The sequence below is a fragment of the Erpetoichthys calabaricus genome, chromosome 18, assembly GCF_900747795.2.
Source record: "Erpetoichthys calabaricus chromosome 18, fErpCal1.3, whole genome shotgun sequence".
NCBI lineage: Eukaryota > Metazoa > Chordata > Cladistia > Polypteriformes > Polypteridae > Erpetoichthys > Erpetoichthys calabaricus.
This window is the reverse complement of record NC_041411.2, coordinates 87,549,341-87,566,266: the sequence shown is the minus strand read 5'-3', so window position 1 is coordinate 87,566,266 and position 16,926 is coordinate 87,549,341. Positions and strand designations below refer to the sequence as shown.

Sequence of the window (16,926 nt, the reverse complement as noted above, 5' to 3'; positions counted from 1 at the left end):
TCGTGAATCTGCGAAAAGTGAACTGCGAAGTAGCGAGGGATTACTGTATTACTGTCACAGAAAATTAAAGACACACAATACACGGCGGCAGCCCACGAAGAACGGTCAGCTCAGCAAGTAAACATCAACAAAAGAAAGGCTGAAAGACAAAGAAAAATACGACCAACAAACAGAATGAGGTCAAAGTCCCTTGCCATTTAATATAGACTGTTCCTACTAATGTTTATGCATGCACTACTGTTCTAGCGCCCGTTATTGTAACGGGCTTAATGACTAGTAGCATTATAATTCATGATACTGCGTATTGCAGACAGCATAGCATATCTTTTTATAACTATTATGCCCCAGGTTTGTTTTCTGGGCAGACTGTGAGGAGTGTGCAGCGTCTCCCTGCTGTAAGCTTCATCTACACATTCTAGTTTTCACTCTTAGTCCTCTGATTCTTCTAACATGAAGGTACAGATAAGGTGGTTGTTGGCAGGGAGCTAACCAACAATAAAAGACAACTGAGGTACTCCTTTCAGACAGAGAAATCAATGAAAACAAAGAAAAGGACTAGAAAAGAGGCCCTAAATGGCAAAATCTGTTTGTTATTTTATGATATGTGTTTTTCACAAGATCTTGAGTAATCTAAATTCTGCTATGTTAAATAAATATTACCTTTTTGACATATAAAGTTAACACTCCTGTATATTACACTAATGCAGTGTTTGAAATTCTCCTGAGTAAACATTTTTAGATAATGAGCCTTATGATTTTATACCTGTAAGGCACAAAACAGAATAAAAGGGTTACATAATGGTAAAAAAGTAAATATTGGGTATGGAAGGGCAGACCAGCAGGTTTTATCTCCAAGATATGATCATACATTTATCAGTATGAAATATATCTATTTTTTCTAACTAACTTGCTCAGTTCAGGGTTACAGGGAGCAAAGGTCTGTCCCAGTAGGTCTGGGTACAAAGCAAAAACAACCACAGACATGGCACCAGCTCCAAATCAGTATGAACACGTTTACAGACTTAACTAAAATGTGTGCACATTACTTAGCACTGATAAATGCAATAACATGCCTAATTTTACTGAGAAAGTTGCTTTAGATACAGTCCCCAATTGAGACCCCCACAAGCCCCTGGGTGACTTAGCTCCTTAACAGAAAGTTGATCATATTTGTAACAATGCAGCACATGGACATTCAGTCATTTAATACAGTGTTTTCCCCACTCTTGCTTTTGGCATGCAAAGACCCAATCATTTCATCAAGCTGAGGAAGAGTTCTCCTTCGTCATTTCAGTGCAGAGATTCTATCGTTTCTTCGAGCAGGGGGAAGGAGAGAATGGTGAAAAGACCCCACTGTCTTCATGGCCTCTGGGAGTGCACCCAGGATGCCTTGATGGTAGATCTGATCATTTCTGTTAAGATACTACAGCTCGATGTCCAGAGCTGATTGGCCTGGCAGTAAATCTTACTTTTCCTGAACCCAACCATCTATCCTTCCATCATCAAACCTGCTTAATCCTGTTCAGGGTCACAGAGTCATCAATTCAAAAGAATACAGTTTCGTGTAAAATTGTGTTTTGCAATGACCATCAACAAAAACCAAAGTCGGTCAGTAAGACTAGCAAGAATTGATTTACGGTACAGATGTTGTACTCAGGTGCAAATATATGTAGCATACGCAAAGATAAGGCGCTCCAGTGAACTACTAATATTAGCCCCTAGTTAAACATAAGTGTGTATATTGCATATAAGAAAATACATAGTTACATAGTATTTCTGATACATCTGATTAACTGACAAAATTATAAGTGAGGCATAATGTCATACAAAATTTCCCAGACATGCATTTTTAAATATTTTTAATATAATTTAATTTAATTTGTAATATTATGTTGCTGAGTAGGGATCTTTGTTTCCTTGCAGTGGCCCTTTGACACTGGATTTTTTGATAAGTCTTCAGGAGAGGAGTCCACATCCAGACTTTGCTCAGTCTTTTTATCTGTCCACTTTTTGGTATTGTCCTACTGTATACTCTGAGGTAGACATGTACATAAGAAGTTCACTGTACTCTGTACACATAGCAATGGCAGAAAAACGCTTAGTTCCGATGTCCATGTGAACTGGGCCTAAACTTGAACTTATATCTGAACCTGAAACTTTGTTTTTTCTGGATTTCGGTATTTTTCTTAGTTTGTAATTCAATGCATTTCTGACTCTTGCCAAATTTACAATTTTAAAGTCATTTTACCCAGATGAAGATTTTTCGCATTCTTTGTTTTTTTGCCTGTCAGTCTAAGCTCCGGCTTTTCATCTTCTTTTATGAAAGCCTACAGCACCAATCTTGGAGTCAGCCCTCCTTGTTTCAGACCACCTGCATGTATTTCACTATTATAAGACTAATTACAATCCAGACCTCCATCTACCTTCACAGTTCTCTGCATCATGGGGAAGTCCAGGTGGACACCAGAAGTTCAGACCTGTCCACAACTCCACACTCCACTGTAATGTTTGCTACTACTTTGTATTCTTGCACAATGCACTTCACATGTGCAGTCACTAGAGAGCTGGGATCCCTCTTCATCTTTCTGGACAAAAAGTGTAGAAAATCATAAGGATCACGGCAACTGTCTTACATCTGGGAATTATAATAGCATAGGGAAGCCCTTAAACAAATTTATGAGTGGATGTGGGTCTGTGATCAATTTTAGATTAGGTTTTAGATTTTGGTTGTGAGTGCAGTTGTGATTTCAGCAGGACTGTGAAAACTACTCCTCACACTTTTCCTATTTTAATACCCTAATAGAAGTGCAAGAGACAAAATAGTCATCTCCTAAATGTCTGCATATACATCCCAAGTTCTTTAGTTATTTTTATAAGTGTAATGGATGAAACAAACTCTAAATTGTGTTGGACATACTGGAATGCTTCCATGGTGGGAACTTTTGGATGAAGATCTCTTTATTGAAATGTGCAGGTCTGAGCCATTTTAGTATCTCTTAATACTCATTTCCTTTTATATGTATTTGCTTAGCAGATGCTTTTAACCAAAGAGACAAATATAATTGTATTTCCTTTTTTGACTGTACCATTACCCTCTACCCTTCTGTTACAAATCTGGGTGACAAGTTAGACTCCCATCTATCATTTGATACACATGTCCATCACCTTTGTAAAATTGCGTTCCTTCATCTCCGAAACATAGCCAAACTCCGTCCCTACCTCTTTCTCTGTGATGCTGAAAGCTGGTTCATGCCTTTGTCTCCTCCAGACTGGACTATTGTAATGCACTCCTCATCGGGATACGCAACAAGAGCCTTCAAAAGCTCCAACAAATTCAAAATAGTACTGCAAGAATCCTGATGAGGGTGCGGAAATATGAACACATTTCACCAATCCTTCGGTCACTTCATTGGCTCCCTATCCATCTCCATATCGAATACAAACTCTGTTTACTCACTCATCAGTGTATCCATGGAAATGCTCCACAATATCTCAAGGAACTCCTTATATTACAATCCACTACAAGAAACCTCCATTTTGCAAATACCTATCGCCTTCGCCCCCCTGTGACCAAACTTCGTACAATGGGAGACCGAGCCTTTGAGGCCGCTGCTCCACGACTCTGGAATGCCCTACCAGAGAGCCTAAGAACACTGCAGATTGTGGGCTGTTTTAAAAAACAGCTAAAGACTTTTCTATTTAGGAAAGCTTATTAACAAGAATGTTATAATTATTGTTTTATCTCTGTTTTTATCTTGCTTTACCTTTGTTTAATCTTTTTATGTAGCACTTTGAGATTTACTGCTAATGTAAAGTGCCCTATAAATAAAATGCATTATTATTATTAAATAGGTCAATATAACTGAGTAAATATCAGTCTGGGGGACAAACTTACAGAACAGGTTACAAATTGATCATTACAACTGGAGAGCTCAGAATAAGTTACAAGCTAACATCAGTAAGCCAGAAATTCACCAAACCAGAGTCTTCACATGCTTCTTAAACATATTTTTACAAACTGAGTGGCTAAAATCAGTACTCTGAAACACCTCTAGTGCAAAACTATATAGTCATGACTTTTAGGAAAATGAAACTGCAGCATTCCATTTTTACAAATTCGTAAAGCACTGAATGTCTGCTCCTCATTCTGATTTTTTCACATGAAATGCAGTAACCTATACGGTTCATGATAGATAGCTACTGTATCTTGCTACCTTGTGTTAAAAAGATGTTAGAATCATAACAAAAATATTGTATTGGGTCTCTTGTGAAAATGACAAGTATTTCAGGAGTTGATATGATCAAGGAATATGTCCCTCTTAAAAGTCAAAGTACAAAGGTCCTACCTATATAACATAACCTTCACTGTGCCACTTTTATGATTCCTCACACTCACCATTCTGCGGACTTTTTCAGACACTCATAGCAGGTATAATAAATAACGTAAGTAAGTGACGTTGAATAATGCTTTTGTGTATTATTCTTTTATTAGGCTCCAGCTCCCTGAAGACCTCCATCAGGATAAAACAGGTAAAGAAAATAAACAGATTAAATGATTAGTAAGAAAAATTTCACATTGAGAAGCAGCACTTAAATTGAATTTATCCTCTTGGCTTCAAACAAGGCTGAAAGAGTAATTGGTGTGATATTTCCTCTAGGGAAATGTGAGTGAAAAACAGACCCAGGACTATTTTTATGAGCATTTCTAGCATGTAAGAATATTTCGTAAACTATTTTCTATTGCCTCAGAAAGACATTCAACAGAATCTGGGGAGATGAAAGGGCACTAAGGGTATGTCTGCTTACCCAAGACGTAAATCTCACGGTTGATCACTGCAGTGCTGAAGCGGTACTTGGAAAATTTCATGGGGCTACACTCTGTCCACTTGTCTTTTCCAGGGTCAAACTGAAACATGCGATTGTTCAGACGGTCTGGTTCATCATCGGGGTGATCCATCTGTGCAAAGAGAAATAACGTGGAGTGTAAGAGGGCTAGGGAAGTGGGCTTTCTTCACTCACAACCATGCAATTTATTACAAAGAAAGCAGAGAAGAGGAACTTGGGGTAAACGAGCACATTCATCATTCTCACCGAGACACAGTGATCCCTACGGATTTCCTGACACTTTGGATTTCTGCTGCAATCTGTATTTTAACAGAGCTGTCTCACTGGTACTCTGGAGGATACAGAACCGTTTCACATCCCAAGAGATAGGAACAAAGTAGGGTTAAGCAACCTGTCTCTCAAATCTAAACTAGGAACATAATTGCAACAAGCCAATCATTGTGATGGACATAGGAGTAATTGGAAGCAATTAAGATGTTACATGGCACAACTATGGGCGTAACAAATGCAGGAATAGACACACGGGAGATATTCAGAGAAGTATTCTGCAACAACATTGTAAAAAGTGGGCATCTATAACTTTCCATTCAGCCCTTCTTTGTGTGATTATACTATATATTATTATTGGATGACCATTTTGTTCCTAAAATTCCCTAAGGAAGAATGATATATAAGGCTGTAAGATTCAGAAAAGCTCATCAAGTGCACAATCGATGGGAAAAGAGTGCAAGTAGTGTGTTCAAAAAGCCCACTGCCCAGCAAAATCCATCCATTTTCTTCACTTTTTTGTTTTCAATGTGTAAAAACTACTTAAAGGAAAACTCCATCATAAAATGATAAAAAAAATCAGCACTCTTGACTAATGAATGAGGGGGAGAGGTGGAGTTTCAATTCAAAAGCTCAATTCCATGTGAACTGCCATTCCTGTTCATGCCTAGAGCTGACTTTTCTGGAAGTGTTTATTTAACAAGTTTACAGGAAAACAATGCATGCATTTTGAACATTGTGAGCATACAACTGGATAACTGACATGTGCATTATGTGGCACAAGTAAAGTTTTGTGATCTTTTTAATATTGCCTGCCGTGGTTCAGCTTTGGTTACTTTAGACCACAATTCTGTAATCAACTTTTTTTTTTTTTTTATCTCCGTTCTCCATGAAAACATGAGATTAATCATTATTCTACAAAACACATGATGGAACATGTAAAAAATATATCATTTTGGGTAGAGTATTCCTTTAACTCCATGGCTACAGAGTCTGTGAAATCTCTACAAAGGCTTTGAAGGACATGTAGGTGGCAGGCTATATTAATAAAGGAGACACCTATAGAAGTAACAGACTTCATTCATCCCAAGAGCAGATACCACTCTGCTAGTAAATGCTAGTTGCACACTTCTCTCACCTAACCTATAGCCAGCTGCTATAGCCATCTGTCCTTTAGTGACATTAGTAGAGATATTACGATGGATAAGTAGACAGTGTATTCGAATAAACCTGGATATTCGGATGTTGTGCTGAGATGGTGAGAAGTGAAATAATGCACATCATCTCTGTGAACATACACCAAGTCACACATTCAAAGTATGTGATGGAGAACATATTACAACATTTGCTTCCTCACATACTGGATGATGAAAATGAATTTAAATAGCACTCAGAGCCAACATCTAAAGTAACTTTAGATAAATTATGTGCTTTTGGGAAGACAACTATCTTTTCCTTTAATGTATTTTCCTAGTACCACTTTATCTATCTTCTATCTGTCTGAGGGCTCGTCAGAGACACCCACAGGATCACTCCATCTGTCTGAGAACTTGTTTGAGACCTTAGCAAGATCTCTATCTATCTATCTATCTATCTATCTATCTATCTATCTATCTATCTATCTATCTATCTATCTATCTATCTATCTATCTATCTATCTATCTATCTATCTATCTATCTATCTATCTATCTATCTATTATATAGTGCCCTATCTATCTATCTATCTATCTATCTATCTATCTATCTATCTATCTATCTATCTATCTATCTATCTATCTATCTATCTATCTATCTATCTATCTATCTATCTATCTATCTATCTATCTATCTATCTATCTATCTATTATATAGTGCCCTATCTATCTATCTATCTATCTATCTATCTATCTATCTATCTATCTATCTATCTATCTATCTATCTATCTATCTATCTATCTATCTATCTATCTATCTATTGTCACACACATGCACATGGGAGGCAGTCTAACAGCTTAACTGGGAGTAAGATGCAGAGCCAGGGGTTGATGAACGGTACTAATGCCTTTTCTCCCTCTCAATAGACCACTAGAAGAAAAACCCAGCTAAGACTCCACCCACTTCCACTACTACATTACGCCTTCCTACAGACATCCCACCCCTTCCTGTCCTTCACCTATAAAACCCTAAGCCTTCACTCTGTTAGTCAGTCGATGTTTGACTCCGTCCTTCGTGATTACTCTCTTGAAGTTGATTTTTTTTTTTTTTTGCTGTTATTACATTATACGGGGTGGACTCCCAAAATCTTTATCTTTGTCCCTTTGCTTTCTTTACAATATCAACTGTCACACATGTGTCAAAGGGTCACCTAATGGGCTCATAGTGGTACACACTACCACTATGGGACAAAAGGGGGAGCTGGTGGTATTGGCTCTTTTTCCATCCACAATAAGCCATACCAGGTGATGCTACCTTTTTTTTTGTTTTACAACGTTTGTGCCACCATATGCCTGTTTATTTTGTTGGACTTCTTATTTATTAAAAGGAGCAACCCAGCTGGTGTCCCAAAATTTCTCTGGTGGAGGTGTGTGTTTCCTTAGTCAATGATACTATCTATCTATCTATCTATCTATCTATCTATCTATCTATCTATCTATCTATCTGTCTGTCTGTCTGTCTGTCTGTCTGTCTGTCTGTCTGTCTGTCTGTCTGTCTGTCTGTCTGTCTATCTATCTATCTATCTATCTATCTATCTATCTATCTATCTATCTATCTATCTATCTATCTACTGTATCTAAAACCTGGTTAGTGACCTTCACAGGCAGTGGCATCACTGGCTGTGGGGACCAGAAATACTTATAAGTGAGGCTGAGAAAAATGGATAGGGACAAAGGATGCACTCTAGACTAGGTGTTTGAAGTTAAATATTTGCTATATTTAATCTAGATCAAACAAATTTTCCCTTAAAATATGTGAAAATCACATTTAAGTGTGCCTGTGGTAAGTTAATAATATTATACCTGGTCATGGGGGGTATTTGTGGTGGCTTTGGCACTTTTATGAGTGACTTATGCCCTGCCCTTGTCCCTGCTGCATCGCTCCTAGCCACAGGATTTAGCTATCAGGCTGTCTATAGAGTATGACACAACAGATGAGCTGTAATGTAAGGTGAATGTTTTTCCTAGTTTCTAACTTCTTCCCTTATATTGTTAATATGTTCTAGCATTTTTCTATTTTGTAAAGAAATGCAATGCTAATTACGGACTAACACATTTTCTTTTGTCCCATTTAGATCAAAACTCACGTGCAAACTAAGCCTTGTTTCACCTGTGGCATCCATCCTCCAAAAACGTAGAGTCTGTTATTGAGAGTCACCACAGAATGGCAGGCTAATGGGACAGGCAGAGGCGAGGCAGTCCTCCATTGATTTTTCTCCATTGAGAACTTGGCCACAGAGTTGGTGATCAGATACTGATTCTTCATTTTCATTTGCCCTCCCAAAATGTACAAAGTATTTCCCACAGCTCCCAAGGCATACATCTCTCTATAATCAGTTGAGCACAGATGATCCCAGCAGCCTCTACCTTCTGTACGGTACCTATGAAAAAGAAACAAAAATATGCACTAAAAGTAAAATTTCCATTAATAATTCATCCCCTTAAATGTCATAGTTCAGTTCAGTTCAGTTTTAGTTCAGTTTTAGTGAAATGAATATTCCATATGCTATGACTTGTAATGGGAACAGTCTTATTGCACAACACTAATGTTGTCAGAACATGCTACTGAACCTAGACATATCATTTTCCTATTGTTTGTATTATTTGTTAAGTTTTCTTTTAAGTACACAAAATGAGAATGGCACATTGTCAATAAAAAATAAGTAAACATGTACATTTTTTGGAGTGGGAAGTGGATTCTGTGGAGGTTGCTGTCTATTTATAGCACATTGTAAAAATAACTTTTTCCCAGTTTAATGATTTTTTTCCTGCGTTTACTAAGATTTGCTAGTTATCCCTCAAATTTTGGGGGTATTGGGGCAGGAATTGTTATAACGAGATACTTCCCCTGACACCAGCATCCTGTAGTTGCCTTTTGCAACATGCAAGAGGGACATTGACCTTATGTTAACCACAGGTCACAGGATGTCAGCACATCGTAAAATATTGCTGAAAAGAGAAAATTCAATAATAAAAAGTATAAATTGGTATAGCTAATGTTTGAAGTAATCATTGCATATGTAAGGCTGTCTTTAGAGTTTTTGCTTATAATGGAAAAACACCTGACACCACCTAGTGGTTGCTAGTACAGGTCAAAAAACAACAGGAAAGAATTACTAAGAGACATTCTGTTTGGAAGCCAATTCGGAAAACAGCACAGTATGAAGTCATCTAGGGGAGTGAACAAGGAGTACGTTCTTACACGTATTGAGGGTGTTAGGGAGAACTACTGTCTTGACAAAGATCAACACTTAATTTTCAAATCAATGTTTGATAGCATCAGTGGTCTCAGTAAATTTAACTAAAGATTGACAGCATTGTAATGGCCCAGATTATTAAAGATGGCCTGTTATACTCTGCTCTGGCTTGATCATAACACCTTCTGATCTGACAGAGATGTGCAGCCAATAATAAAATCAAAGTATGATAACATCACTGATTTACAAAAAAATGAAATAAGGGATTCAGAATACTGTACAATGACAGCCCAAACTGTTGTTTCGCCTGATTTTTTTCCAGATCAGCTACTCTTATTGAGAAGGAACAATTAAAATAAAAACCTGTTCCTGATAGCTTTAGCAATCTGAATGAGTGAAATGCAAATGTGGAGCATTATGACAACTCAAGACTGTTAATGGCCTGCATTGTTCTTTTTGTGACTGTAAATCTAATGCTACAAGTGAGACAGACCAGCATCTAATGATAAAACTATGTCTGTGTGCTTGAAATTAACAATTCAAAACACCATGGCATCATAGATAAAACTTGTTAAACTTGCTTTGCCTTGTTTTCTATTTGACTACATACCTATAAATTTCCACATTTTTGGCCTTCTGTCTTGAAAGCTTAAGTGCACCTGCCTCACCAGCAACCAAAATATCATTATCCTCAGTCACTACTCCAGTGGAAACATATCCCAAGGCTTCTCCATACCGAGGAGATGATATAAAGTATGTTCTTTTGGTGATGGGTGCATAACAAAAGCTAGCATCTGCAAAACTTCCATGTCTAGATTTAATCCCATAGCCATTGTTGCCAATGCAAAGAAGGAGTGCTGTTGTTTCCATCCCATATCGCAACTGTAGCGTACCAAGGTGATTTTTCTTGTCTATGGCATCCAGCGCACTTGTAATGATTTCATAGCACACTGAGTTACATAACAAGGCCGTGTTTCTCCTGAGGGCTTCTCTGAGGAAAGTGGGGTTCACGAGAATCAGCCGAACTTGCCTCAGAAGCTGCGACAGTTGGCATGAGCGAGTATCCCGACTGTGATTCACCCACCGTAAGACTAAATCCAGGATACTCTCTTCACGTGAAACATTAAGGTCATCAGAACTGATCAGGGATAACAGTTGATGGACTTCAATTTCCAATATTTCGTCATGCAAGCAGACTTCAGCAAAATGTTGATAAAGGTACTTCTTGGCCTGATGTGACATCTCCTCTGCAACTATCTGTTTGGCAAAATGGTAGATGCCAAGACAGTTGGAGGCATCCATATGATCTAGCATGTACTTCTCACAAGATTTTAAAACTTCTTCCATCTGGAATACAAAGGCAGTTGTGGTGACATCCTGGATATTGGAGTTGGTGAGTTCCAGCTCAGAATTGTACATAAAATTTAAGATTACCGTCAAACTCTCTGCTGAGGTATCAACTAATTGTACCTCCTTTGTCCGGCACTCCTCAAGCCCACATGTGAACATTGCCAGAAAGTATGGGCTGAATACAGATAAGACAATTCTATGACAGGGAAACCGTGTCCCTCCTGCCAATAGGACCACATCGGTGAGTTGGTCCATTTGCTTCATCATGTTGATTTCATCCAGTAATTTCAGGCTGTGCTTCACCTTGCAATCCATGGTGATCTGGTTTGCAGTCTGCGACAGGTGTCCACCATTAGAAGTTACATACTGCTTAGGGAACTGGAATCCATGGAGAAATTCATATTCTGCAAGAAATCAAGATGGCATTAGCAGCAGAATTTCCTCAAACAAGTGATTTCAATTTCCAAATGTGTTCCATTTCATTGCACTCAAACTACAACAAAACTTACACATCATATACTGTACATATGTATTATGGGCAATCGTATGGCTTCAGCATCTTGGGTTCCATTAACATGCCCAGTCATTATCTATCTGGAGATTGCAGGTTATCTTCATGTCTTTTTGAGTTTTTCTACAAGTGTAATGGTTTTTCTCCCATATCCTCAAAAAATGTGTGAGTTAGTGTAACTGGTTTCTCTAAATTGCTAATGTGAGAGTAAGACAGTGTGCGGAAATGGGTCCAGCAATAGACTGATATCCCATCCAGGGCAGCTTTCTGCCTTGTACTTCAACTCCCCAAGACCCCAAATTGTCTTACTTGGTTTGTGATTGCTATGTTATGTTACGGGGTGGTGTAACGGTGCAGTGGGTAGCGCCACAGCTCACAGATCCAGCATCTTGGGCTTGAATCTTGCACCCATCATTGTCTGTGTAGAGTATTTATGCTTTCTACTTGGCCATAGGGTAGGAAAGAAAACTCCAAACTGACTCCTAGTCCATGTCAGGCTTCAGTAGCCTTGACTGCCAATTTGGAATCCCCTGTCAATTTAACCAGAATGTCTTTGGAGTGGTGGGAGGAAAACTTTGGGGTACCATGCAGAAAATGTAATGAAACAATGGGGAGAACATGCAGACTTAACATGTAAAGAAAATAAAGGCTGGATAAGAATCTAGCACTCTGGCACTGTGAGGCAGCAGCACCATCCACTACCTCACCATGGCAGACCTCAAATGAAAATAACGTTTTCCAAACTGCTTAATACAATTCAGGGTTGCTGGAGCCAGAGCTCATCCAGAAGCAGGGCACAAGACAGGACTTAATTAAGCAGAGCCCACTGTCACACTCACCCACACAAAATAAATTTAGAATCGACTATGAAACTAATATGCAGGTCACTGGTAAGTGGAAAGCAAAACCCACACAGATGCAAGGAAAACATGCAAACTTCATTCACACAGTGATTGGGCTGAAGTTTCTTGCTTTGAGTTTTCCCCATGATTGCATTTTCCTTCACTGGAGTAGAGAAGTGCCACTATTGTCTGAGAGGATGCTAGCAGACCCTTGACCACTGGTGGGTACACTGTTATCGTTGGCTTGCCTATGTCTACTATCTGGTGCAACGACTTCTGGCTTTTTCTCTGATGTTTAACCAGGTTGGAACACACGGTGGAAGAGATCTTAGACCTTCCCTGTATATATAAATCTTCCAAATCCTGTGCATTGATTCATATTTGTTCAATTTAGACAACAGGTTTTCAATTATGATTACATCCAGAGATTTACATAGTAAAAGCAAAAAACAGCTGCAGATCCAGCCACCTTTTTGTTGATTTTTGAGGTGTGCTTCACTTTATTGTTTTGCCAGAAAGTTTCCCAGGAGCAAAATTCAAAATACTATGATCCATTATTTAGAATTAAATTTACAGTATATGTCAACTACTGTAGATAAGAAAGCCCTACCTTAACCATCATGCGGAATTTCTATTAGATCGGTTTTATTCTGACTGAAATGGTTGAAAGAAACATAAAAATGGCAAAAGGCAATTACCCTTAGAAACACTCAGTAAGTATTTTTTTTTCATGCCTTCAATTGCTTAAATGTATCCAAAAAAAGAAGCTAAGCCCCGGGAGACAAGTTGTGCAGAAACACTTTGTAATCATTAAAGAGAGGCCAAGAAAAAAGGTTAGGTGGTCCGCACTGAGGATGCAAATTAGCAAGCACTCTGTGTAGACAAGCACTTCTAACACTTGATCGTCAAGCATCAGTTCTGAGCAGGAACTGCCCACACATTTATCATTTCATACTCTATCTATGCTCATTACTGTACATCCTGTATGCACATCCTCAGCATTATTTTATACTCCATTTTCATATTGTTCTTTTTCATATATTCCAAAGATTATATACTTACATTGACCACAGTAATAATTTTCACCTTGTGTATACACACCAATAACTTAAGAAGCACAGAGAAGGCAGCATAATTTATGACCTGTGACCGCAAACAGCGTCTGGAGTCTTTGATGGTTATGCAAGTGGTGGGCAATGTCAGACAGATTTATCACCTACAATTTTTTTTTTGTTTGTTCTTTCCTTATAACATTGCTGATGCCCCAGAATATAATGACAAAAATCAAATGGAATTATATAACTATGGCATTTGAACAGTGTAATTTAAGCTGTCCATAACATATTATTATCAGCCAAATTATTTTTAAAGTAATGGATAAATGCTTCTTTAATTACAGGCGAACATTAGTACCACCTGTAAATGAATAGTTCAACATTTTTACCAAGGATATGTACATACAGTATATAATACACAGTAAAAAATGAAAATACATTTTGGAATATACAGGGAAGGTGGCATAGTGGCACAGTGGTAGTGCCGCTGCCTCGCAATAAGGAGACCAGAGTTCACATCCCAGGACCCCCTTGCATGTCTGTGTGGGGGTTTCCCCGGGTTCTCCAGTTTCCTCCCACAGTCCAAAGACATGAATACTGAATTGGCCCCAGTGTGTGTGTGTGTGTCTGGGTTCACCCTGTGAAGGACTGGTGCCCTGTCCATGGTTTGTTCCTGCCTTGCACCCTATGCTAACAGGGATAGGTTCCAGCACACACCTGTTCAGGACTAAGGGGGTTAGAAAATGGTGGGCAGTGACAGTGCACCCTTTCACCCACGGTGGAACAGCTCACCTCAACTGAGTCTTGAAGGTAGCCTTATGGGAAAATGTGTGACTATATGTATATATATATATATACACATCAGAACTGATTTTAGATTGTCAGAATTAGCTTTATTTTGGTATATACAGTACTGTATCTAACTACAGATTCCTTATATTTCAATATTCAATATATAATTATTACATAGATAGATAGATAGATAGATAGATAGATAGATAGATAGATAGATAGATAGATAGATAGATAGATAGATAGATAGATAGATAGAACAGAAACATCGCAACCAAAAAAAGGTTGGTTAACATAGATAACAACCACCCAGAAACTGCACCTAGAACTGTGTGTTTCCAAGAAACCATAAAACAGATTAGGTGGATTTGAGAATGAATAAATGCATATAATGTATAGAGACTTATAGGGTCATTATTATCATGTGTTCAGAGTGATGTGAAATTCTTATTTGTATGTCTTACTGTGTGTGTGTATAATATACACTGCATACATATCCATTTACTCCTAACTCTGAACACTGTCTTAAACATAACACTTTATAAATGTTCAAGTTTTTTGTAGTTCTAGATTCCGTAGGTAAATTAGCCAGTTGAAAGCAGTTTTACAAAGTGGAATCCCCATCATGAGGAACACAAAAACAAGTGTGACGAGAACAGGCTATTCAGCCCAACAAGATCGCCAATCCTATTCACCTAATTTCTCAAAAATGATATGACTACATATATTAATATTAAAATGCATCCCCTCAGCGCGCACATGCACACGTGAGTACTTATGTCCACTTTTAATTTTGGCCTTTATCTGAAAAAAATCTAAACCACCTTGAAGACATTTAACTGAGTCAACTCAGTGATGAGCGTGGGGATGAATCAGCAACTCATATGCCAAATATTACCAAAGTAACGGTCTTCGGGAGCTACACTAGTATAATGTGTTTGCACATTTAAATTCTGGATACTTAAAGCATGTGCCTTTAAGCTTTCTTGTCGTGTACATAAAATGCACAAACAAACAGATCGACTGACCTTCTTCGATTTATTCTCGCCAGATCTGAGGAGGAGGTCAGGATTTTTTAGCCGGATTGCTCTCACTTGCCACCAGTCGAGTGAGTCTGTCAAGCACTCCGTGCCCTTCAGTTTAAAATAGATCGCGGCACGTGACCTCTAGGGCTGCTTTTAGTGTCTAAAAACACAGGGCAAACTGACGCAATGCACCACGGGTCAGGTTTAAAGGCTAGCAAGTACGCGAGATGTAGTAATCCTTCGACTAGATTTATGAACCTGCTTGTTGAAACGTTTGGTTGTTGCAGTCAGTGCCCATCCTCTTCTGAACGAATTACGCGCAAGACAAGAAATCACACCCGGACTGGACGCCAGCCCCGTTACATGGCAAACTTACATTAACACCTAGCTAATAGTGACCCTGCTCTGCATTTGTTTAATTTGGTCATATTTTTTTTAGGAAAAGTATTACCTTAAAAGCAGGATTTGATGATCCGCATCTGCCCTGAAGCTTGCATTTTATTTGTAAGTGTCAGTTAGGAAAGGACCTGGGGTATCAGAACAGCATTGACTAGTGCAGTGATTTTTAACCTTTTTTGAGTCACGGACTCCTTTAAGAATCTAATTAAAGCTATGGACCTCCCCTTCCTTGGAAATATTCACATAAACACAACTTTGCATGCAATGAATATAATGTGCTTTATTTATTGAAATTTGATTGTCTCATACATATACGACATACACAAAGTATTGTTAAACTTTAAAGTAAACAGTCTAAAAAAAAAAAACACCTCTTTTATGCAAAAAGTAATGGCCGCTCATTTTAATTATGAAATACAATCCTCTTGCGCAAATTAAAACAGATCTGCTACTGCCACGTTTTCTACTACCATTACTACTACTACTATTACATCTACTCTAAATCAACAGTACCCAACTGTATAGTGAATATAATGTTATTTTTTTTTCTGACCCTCACAGACCCCCTGAAACCCATCCATAGACTCCCTAAGGATCCACGGACCTCAAATTAAAAAGAAACCCTGGACTAGTGTATGCCATTATTACAATTTATATACAGAAATATAAATCAGTTATCAATTTTGTAAATTTGCCCTGTAAGACTTGTCCCCAAACAGTCCCCAAGACTGATGGTTTGTTCAATTATGTTGATTTCTTTTGTAAGTAGATTTGGATAAAATCATCTGCTAAGCAAATAAATGTAGAATTTTTTTAAAAATATCTAATTATTACCAGCAAATGGAGGACTAACAGGAATAGTAAATTAAGAAACAAGCAAATGATATTTTGAAGTTACTAAAGATAAATGCTGTAAATATTTAACTGTGATCTTGTGTGTTTCTATTCAAATGTCTATCTAGCGTAGCTCCTTGAATAGATAGATGATAACAAAATTTTGGAATAGCACTTGCTCCCTGATTTTCAAAGGACTCTTGCTACATACAATAACTCAGACTAAGTTCAGGTTTTCTTGATCTGTTAGCATTCCTATAGGTGACTTACTATGCATTAAAGATTACTGTTTTGACCATAATGAGCTTTTTCAAATCTGAAAGAATCAATTTCATATACAAAGAGATGGTTCTACAAGGAAACATACAACCTAGTAAAGTGCCATTAAAGACCTGTTATTTATAAGTGTGTGTAGTGCCTTCATATCTATCTATCTATCTATCTATCTATCTATCTATCTATCTATCTATCTATCTATCTATCTATCTATCTATCTATCTATCTATCTATCTATCTATCTATCTATCTATCTATCTATCTTTTCATAAAACATCTAATGATGTGTCCAGAACTTTTCTATTTAACACCTTTAACATGGGCTTGCATGTCTTAAAG

At 37.9% G+C, this 16,926-nt stretch overlaps 1 protein-coding gene across 2 annotated transcripts in view; it reads right to left on the bottom strand.

The window, feature by feature from the left end:
• kbtbd12 (kelch repeat and BTB (POZ) domain containing 12) overlaps positions 1 to 15,181 on the bottom strand; it is a 108,347-nt gene extending 93,166 nt beyond the window's left edge. For both annotated transcript variants that reach the window (XM_051921160.1, XM_051921161.1), the window contains exons 1-4: positions 15,082 to 15,181; positions 10,114 to 11,257; positions 8,417 to 8,687; positions 4,807 to 4,957 (exon numbers count right to left, since the gene is read on the bottom strand). In XM_051921160.1, the coding sequence (XP_051777120.1) occupies positions 4,807 to 4,957; positions 8,417 to 8,687; positions 10,114 to 11,168 (1,477 nt within the window). In that variant the 5' untranslated portion in view covers positions 11,169 to 11,257; positions 15,082 to 15,181. The remainder of the gene's footprint in view (positions 1 to 4,806; positions 4,958 to 8,416; positions 8,688 to 10,113; positions 11,258 to 15,081) is intronic.
• Between the last annotated feature and the right edge of the window lie 1,745 nt (positions 15,182 to 16,926).